This window comes from Oryctolagus cuniculus, chromosome 13 (assembly GCF_051225735.1).
Source record: "Oryctolagus cuniculus isolate XC-2025 breed Fujian yellow rabbit chromosome 13, ASM5122573v1, whole genome shotgun sequence".
Taxonomy (NCBI): Eukaryota; Metazoa; Chordata; class Mammalia; order Lagomorpha; family Leporidae; genus Oryctolagus; species Oryctolagus cuniculus.
The window spans coordinates 65,009,903-65,018,023 of NC_142879.1; the positions used below are offsets into that span (position 1 = coordinate 65,009,903).

Consider the following 8,121-nt stretch of genomic DNA (forward strand, 5'->3'; position numbering starts at 1 on the left):
GGGCAGGGCGGCGCGGCTGGCGCCCGCGCGTCCGCATGGCCGCCGCGCCGGAGCCCGGCGAGCCCGGGAAGGGGAAGGTAACCCGGGCGGGGAGCGTGGGGGCGCGCGCCGGGGCGGGCGGAAGGAACGGGGCGGGCGGCGACAGAGACGCGACCCCTGTGGCGCGCCTAGTCCCGGAGCACGTGTCGCTGGCCTCTGCACCCGCGTCTAGTCGGGCGCTTGGGGACTGGAGAGACTCGCCATTCCCAGCCCCGCCGACATTTTGATCTACATTGTCGCGACAGAAGCATCCGAGACTGGGGGGAGGTGGAGGCTAGGACTGTTCGTGACTTAACTGCAGGTCATTATGACACAGCTCACAATCCTGAGCCCTGTGACATGGCAAGAAAGTTCTGCTGACAAGGGCATTGCTGGTTGGTAAAGGTAAAGCGAATGACTTAACGGGTGCCTGCCGTCCACGCTGCGTACTGCACAGTACTCGGCGTGCGGAGATGCGGTGAACGCTGGGGTTTAATTCTGGCAGGTTCATCACCGCCAGAGCAGCAAGACGAGAGGAGAGGGGCCGAGGTGCTTGGTTTTGAATAAGATGTACCTGTCTGAAAGGCAGAGAGGTCTTCCATCCACTCTTTCACTCCCCCACGTGCACGCAGCAGGCCGGGCTGAAGCCATCGGGTCCCCCACGTGGGTGGCAGGAGCCCGAGGACCCCGGGCATCACCTGTTGTCTCCACGTGTGCCAGTGAGCGCCACGGTAGCCGGGACTGGAAGCAGACAGTGCCATCTAAGATGCGGCGGGTCATTCGTGTTCTCCCTGCAGCGGGAGCAACCAGCGCCCGAACTGGAGCCCAGCTGGCGCCCCTGGCCTGTGCTCTCCCGTCCCTCATTCACCTGTCTCAGGAGGCAGCTGGCTCTTCCCAACCTGTAGACTGGACAGTTTCACCCCACACTTAAACCCCAGTGGTGACAGCCTGTTTAGGATAAAACCCGAATTGGTGGGGTAGTGAATCTGAACCAGGCTCTCTTCCTGAAGGGCTTCCTGTGACTCCACGAAGCAGACTAAGGTGTTTCTTTCCTCTTCAACCCTGGTGTCGTCTGTAGCATTATCATTCCAGCATTTAGCATAGTGGGAAGGTAAGAACTGATGGATCTTTCTTTGGGCTTAAGAGCAGGAAACCCAATTTATATCCTTAGTGCAATTAGCAGGTTTTTTTTTTAATGCAAGGTGAAAAATTAAGGTCCAAAAGGCAGAATTATAGGTGCCGGTGCTGTGGCATAGCCAGTAAAGCCCCTGCCTGCAGTGCTGGCATCCCATATGGGCACCTGGCTGCTGCACTATGGCTTGGGAAAGCAGAAGATGGCACAAGTGCTTGGGCCCCTGCACCCACGTGGGAGACCCAGAAGCAGCTCCTGGCTCCTGATCTGCTCAGCTCCAGTGGTTGCAGGCATTTGAGGAATGAACCAGTGGATGGAAGATGGATCTCTGCCTTTCAAACGAATAAATTTAAAAAAAAAAGAAAAGAAAAGAATTATGGAGACGGAGCTCTTCCATCCATTGGTTCAATCCCCAAATGACTTCAGTGGCTGGGGCTGGGCCAGGAGCCTCACCCTGGACTACCCCATGGAGGCAAGGGGCCCAGACACTTGGGCCATCTTCCACTGCCTCCCCAGGTGCCTTAGCAGAGCTGGATAGGAAGCAGAGCAGCCAAGACTTCAACTGGGATGCCTGTGTCCCTGGCACTGGCTTAACCTGCTGTGCCACATCACCAACCCCAAGAAAAAAAACTAAATAGTGAACTGAACACTCCTAGGCAGACCCAGACACCCACTGTGTGTACTGGTTGGCTGTTTTAGGTCATTCACACAGCATGGAAATTTTGCTCATTTGCTCTTCTTGCTGGCTTTTCTGGGGACATTCCCAGCTAAATTTGATCAGGACATCCAACTGTCAATTGGTTAATATGAATAAATGTTGGGTAAATTGTTTCCATACCGAATACCAAACTTTGACCATCGGTGCCTCTTCCAGCTTTACTCATGTACTGCCCATCTGCTGTTGAAAAACAAAAGCACCCTTGTTCAGAACTTGCGTGTTTCCAGGTGCATCCTACAAACACTGAAATTCTAGATTCATCTCTGATGAACACTGGCATTTTGAATGGGACCTTTAGTTAGCCCTTCTCCATCTACTGCTCATCTTCTTACAACATAACTGCTGTCTTCTAAGGGCCAAAAGGGTCACTTGGAACATTGAAAATAAAAAAAAAAAAAAAGGAGAGAATACAGCATTGACCTAATGTAAGAAAAGGAAGCCAGCCAACTTTTTAAAAATATATATTTATTTGAACAGTAGACACAGGTCTTCCACCCACTGGTTTGTTCCCCAAATGGCAACAACAGCCAGGAGCCCAAAACTCCAGCTGGGTCTCCCGTGTGGGTGTAGGGGCCCAAGCACTTGGCCACCTTCCACTGCTTTCCCAGGCACATTAGCAGGGAGCTGGATTAGAAGTGAAGCAATCAGTTCTTGAAATGTTGCTCCAATATTGGATCCCATTAATGCAAGCAGTAGTTTAACCCACTGTGCCACAACACTGGTCCCAATAATTATTTTTCAAACAAAACCCTGGGAAATTATTACAGCCAACAAACCTAAGGTTAAAGTTAGTAAGTAAACTAGCCTAGGTTGATAGAACTAGCCCTTCAACACTGCCTTTGCTCCTTGCTGAAGCTTTCAAGTGGTAGGATTTAATACATTCAGGTACACTGACTTCAAAATTTTTTTACAGAATACCTACTGAGTGTTGGGCACTAAACCAGGTACTGAGGATCAAGCCCTGATCAAAACAGGCAAGTCTGTCTGGATAGCACATTCTACTGGAGGAATCCTGCAGCAAGATTTTCATTTACTGGGCCAGCCAGCTGTCCACAGAGCCAGGGAAAAGGCAGTATTATCATTTAGGCTTGTAGAGGAATATGGGAAGGCCCATGTGCCTGGCTTGCCAGGACAAGGCAGAGTTGGATACAAAGGTAACATCTCAGATTAGGTGGAGCCTCAAGGCAGTGGTAAAGGAATGCATGCTTATTATTTGGAGCATAACTGAACGCCATGAAGAGGATGAGACAGTTGTGCACGTTTCTAAGAGGAATCAGGGTCCAAAGTACTGTTGACACGAGCAGTGAAGTAGCCGAGAAGTGGTTGGTTTGGGCTATGTTCTGAAGGTAGGGCCTTGCAGACTTGCTGATAAACTGGACTTGCCATTTAAAGAATCAAGGATGACTCAGCTTTTTTGGCCTGAATGGAAACTGGTTGTGTAGATGCCATTAAGAGCTGCTATTAACTTCAAGGTTCTTTTTTAGACATACCAGAGATGTCAGCAAGCAGATAAATGAGACTGAATGTTGTGACTTAAAATCAAGCCATCATCTAAATGGCACGTAGTTGAAAGCCTTGAGATACCCCAAGAAGGGCAGAGCAGCACCTCAGCACTGGGGCTTGCAGAGCCTTAGCCACCAAGCTGCCAGGCACAGTCAGGGACCCGAGACATGAAGCCAAGCAAATGATTCAAAAATGTCTGTGCTACATGTGCTAAGATGGAGACCAGATTTTGCAAAATCAGAGATCTTGATAGTGGTGTTTGCGTGAAGGGGACTGCAAGGAATCACGGGCAGAATGGGTTTGTTTTCCTAGTAAACTGTAATAAACCACCAGTGTTGTAAGGGGGAGGGACAGCAGTCTGAGTAGGCAGGAGAGCAGTAGTGCACAAAGCGTTACGGCCACCTCTAGATGGATGCAGCCACGAGGAAAGGCACAACATAGGCACTGGTGCAGTTCATGAAGTCGCCCCAGCTTGATCTGGAAGTCTTTTGTGCATTCCCTCATCCCAGCAGCATGAGCTAGAAAAGCTACTTTCCTAAGTGTAAGGATTAAACATATTAGAAAATTGACAATTTCCTCAATGTTTAAAGGCTTAAATGGCAAGAGTTAAACCACTTGCGGGCTACTTAAGGGAATAGAAGAGAAACGCCAAATGCATATATATTTCAGTGTATTCTGAGTAGGGTACTCAGAAGTCTACACCTTGGACTTTGTCAGTCTCACAGTTGTGTACCAACGCTGCTGGGTAAGCAGGATTCTTCCACGCAGGTGTTCTTGCACTGTCCAAAGGCTCAGAATCATTTACCAGTGGAAAAGTATCCTCCCCCATTTTGTTTTGTGTGCAGGTTAGGGTTTTTTTCTTTTTTTCAAGATTTGAAAGGCAGAGTGACAGAAGCCTCTTCCTCCATGGGCCCATTCCCCATATGGCCACAAGAGCCAAGGCTGAACCAGGCCAAAAGCTTAGAGCTCCATCCAGGCCTCCCACACAGGTGGCAGAGGCACAGACGCATTAGCAGGGAGTTGGATCAGAGGTGGAGCAGCCAGAACCGGCACTGCAATAGAAGATGCCAGTACCATGGGTGGTGGCTTAACCTGCTGTGCTCTATCCTGTTTTGATATAAATTGCAGATGTCTACTGATTTTATGCTCCCCAGATATGGCCTTTGGAAAATGCTCAAGCCTTACCTGACACAGTAGAAATGACCTAAGCTTTTGGGGTCAGACTAACTGCCGCCTCTGTTCTTGGCCAGCATTGAAGACCCCTGCACCTGTTTTATCTGAGTATCAGAAGGCTATACCGCTTTGAAGGATGCAGAGGGGCTGGCATTAGTAATGCCTGCTAGCTTGAAATTAGGAGATTAGGTCAGATGGTACTGTTTTCTCACTCGCCTCCAAGACCTAATGCAACACCAAGCACCACCCCCACCTTTACCCTGCTTGAGCAGCCAGCCCCCAAAAGCAGCTGGCCTGAAGGTGAGGAATACTGGTCCTAGCCTGAGTGCTAAATGAGAAGCACAGAAACCAAATCAAATACACTAGAGGACCTGCTGCAGGGTCACGTTAGGTGTATGCCATGGCGGAGAGAAACAAGGAACAGACTCGACGGAGTATGCAAGCTTTGCTTTATTCTGAGCCAAGTCACATGTTCTTTTTCAGTAAATACTTGAGCCAAAGAAGCAAACATAAACTTTGATCCACCTTGCCTTTTGCTGTCCTGTTTCTTCCATTCTTTTCCCTTAGACAGTTCACATTCTTTTGCAAGTGCCCCCTCACCCTAAACAGTGCTCCTCGGCTGGCACAGCTGTCATGCCCAGTGAAAACGGCATCATGTTCTCAAGCTTTCAGGCTTTATTAACAGCAATGCTAAGTTAAACTGGAATGTCGACTTACTTTTAAATGTCTGCCCTGCCCTCCCAGAAACCCTGAGGAACAGACGTTCAGTGACAGGCATCCCAGATAACCAGGCTGGGGGACCATAAACCCAGGGAAGGCTGTTCAAAGATGGCTTTCTGGCACTTCAAGGAGCTCGATCATCCAGCCCAGCTCCTTCTCTTTACAAATTGAGGCCACAGAGATAAAAATAAATTAAAGGGTACCAAAGCTAGTGCAAAACTGGAACAAAAACCCAGCTCTCTGGATTCCCCCTGCTTTTCTCAGCACACCTGGCTATGGCATTGAAGTGCAACCTCATTCCTGTCGAGGAAACAGGCCAGGAGAGAGAAGTCTTAGGTGACATAAAGTATTTATTCTAAAAACCAAATGATGCTCACCTAGTTTACACCAAATACCTGGAAATAAAAGCCATTTTTGGGGAATTGAAGACAGCACTATAGTCAAATGTTGTAAGCAAACATGGTCCCAAAGTGCTTTCCCATTCATGCTTTCCAGGTTATTGTAATTACTGGAGAACTATGCTGGTTTTGATTTTCAGCAATAGCCATATTCCCAAATAAATTCACAAAGAACTCCAAATCAGTCTACCAACAGGTTAAAATAATTTCCTCATTCAATCTAGGTTCTTTTCTATGTTATTCTAGCCTTTTAAACTCCTAGGAATTTTAGATGTGGAAAACATTCCCTGTGCACGGGACTCAATATTATACGGCTCACTGGGATCTGCTGTGGCTGGCCTAGGACATTTTTTGTTTACTAGTAAGTACCTGTCTCTTTCTCTGTAAGTACCAACATTTTTACATACATAATAATCTACAGTTAATGTGTAGTTCATTACAATGGTTCTGCTCATTTGACAGGTAGAATCAGAAGATCATGCGATGTTGGAGTAGGAGGATTTATCTTGGTGACTTTGGGATGCTGGTATGTTATAGAGTAGTCAGGAATGCTTGGGACTGTAAAAGGTGTTACCTAATTAAGAACAATTTCCCACTGGGACATTGCCATCCTCAACGAAGTAGCCTGACTTAAAGACTTCTGCATGGAAATGTCTTACAGAACAGTATTGTTGGAATGCCTTTACCTTAAATGCAAGCAGATATGCACTTTTCATCATTTGACAGATGAACACAGGCCATCATTTAGAATGGCCTCAATTGTTTACCTTATTCATCACATCTGAACATGTTGCTTTAAAGATGTGTTCGCAGCTACTGATGAATACAGATGAATCTCAAAAATCCTCATTTTACACAGACATATATACCCTATTAAAAGTCATTTTCATACCTAATTACCCAATAGAAGGTACTCCTAATTCGACCATGTATAGTCAGTCTTGGAGTAATTACTTCAAGATGTGGGATTATAACGAGCAGTAGTTAATTTCTCCAAGAACTATATATTAATAATTTATTCATATTATTCTCACCAGGTTCCATTGCAGGTACAGTTATGCAAAGCAACGAATCCAGGAAAGGATTGCCAGAGAAGGAATTAAAAACAAGATTTTATATGAAAGTACCCACCTTGATCCTGAAAGAAAAACCAACAGCAGTGGTAGCAATTAAGTCTGAAGTACAGAAAACCAAACACAGCTGCCTCAAGAGTTGGGATCGACCACAGAAACATCTTATGTACAATAAGAAAGCTTTAAGCAAGTAAATAAACTATGTTTTAGTTGTCTTTTTTTTTTTTTACACTTGCATAAATCTGCCGATGTATTCTAGTCCCGCCTCTATCGCCAGGGTAGCATTCCTGTGTGTAACATACTGTTGTGATCTGCTGTATCCAGTGTTTAACAGGCTTGGAAAAGAATTCTTAAAGTAAGCAGTGAATTTAATGATGAAATTTCAAGAAATAAAATACCTACACTTGGATTTTTAATCTTGCCTTAGAAACAAAAATTACCAGGGTGTGGGTGGGAGGGAAGTTATGGGGGCAAAAAGCCATTGTAATCCATAAACTGTACTTTGGAAATTTATATTTAATAAATAAAGTTAAAAAAACAGCCCCAATAAATTAAAAAAAAGAAGAAGAAACAAATATTACCTTATTACTTTCAGAAAAGTTGTTTTTAACTGCCCTGTTTTTGGAACAACAAAAGACTTAATTTTTAAGTAAAATTAGTTTTGATTTTAAACCTGTGTGGTTTAAATATTTAGGTGGTCTGGTGCATACTAGAAAAAATTACAGAACCACACAAAAATTACTGATCAGCCACCATAAAAAAAGGGAATGAAAAAAGCACCCAAGTAAATCATCACAATTCATTCATGTAGGTGATTTCCTGTCTAAGGAAATGAAGCCATTTTTGGCTTGAACAAGCTTCAGCATTACTTTAAATAAAGGTGAAAAGACACGGGTTGATAGGGTTATGGCCACTGTTGGTTCTGTTATTCTGATGCTCAAAGTGAGCCACAGAAAAGAGCAAGGAAGAGAACGTCCTCTAATTATTCATCCTCTTTCATAGGAAAGAGCGAGGTTGAGTTCAGTCCACCAGGAAAGGTTCCCATGCCTATCTGCTGGTGGCCAGCACCTTTATCAATTTATCTGGCAGCCACCAATAAAAGGACATTGGTAAGGGGAGGCTGCCAGAAAGGGAGAGAATATGCAAGACCTGACACCATGTGGTGTACATTTTTCAATTCAGTCATGACCTTGTAATAAACTACTGGTTAGTCACCCATGTTTGAAGAAGGCAGCATCACGTGTGCGGGAAGTAACTGACGAGCACTGATCAATAAACTGATGTCTGACAAGCTGTGTGGGCAGGCCACCTCCACGCTCAGCATGTTTGCCGACAAAAACACAACATGCAGAGTTAGGCAGCTGGATGGAGTAACTGAAGTCCTAG

The 8,121-nt window shown here is 45.6% G+C and overlaps 1 protein-coding gene across 2 annotated transcripts; it reads left to right on the forward strand.

Moving 5' to 3' along the window:
- The first annotated feature begins 4 nt into the window (after positions 1 to 4).
- Positions 5 to 7,151, forward strand: COX20 (cytochrome c oxidase assembly factor COX20). Of its 2 annotated transcripts, none has more exons than XM_008268168.5 (4): positions 5 to 77; positions 5,909 to 6,023; positions 6,095 to 6,188; positions 6,700 to 7,151. In XM_008268168.5, exons 1-4 carry the CDS (start codon positions 36 to 38, stop codon positions 6,833 to 6,835), a joined length of 387 nt encoding a protein of 128 aa, XP_008266390.2. In that variant the 5' UTR covers positions 5 to 35; the 3' UTR covers positions 6,836 to 7,151. The 2 variants fall into 2 exon arrangements, with proteins under 2 accessions (XP_008266390.2, XP_002717684.2); XM_002717638.6 differs by having other exon boundaries at positions 6,125 to 6,188.
- The last annotated feature ends 970 nt before the right edge of the window (positions 7,152 to 8,121 follow it).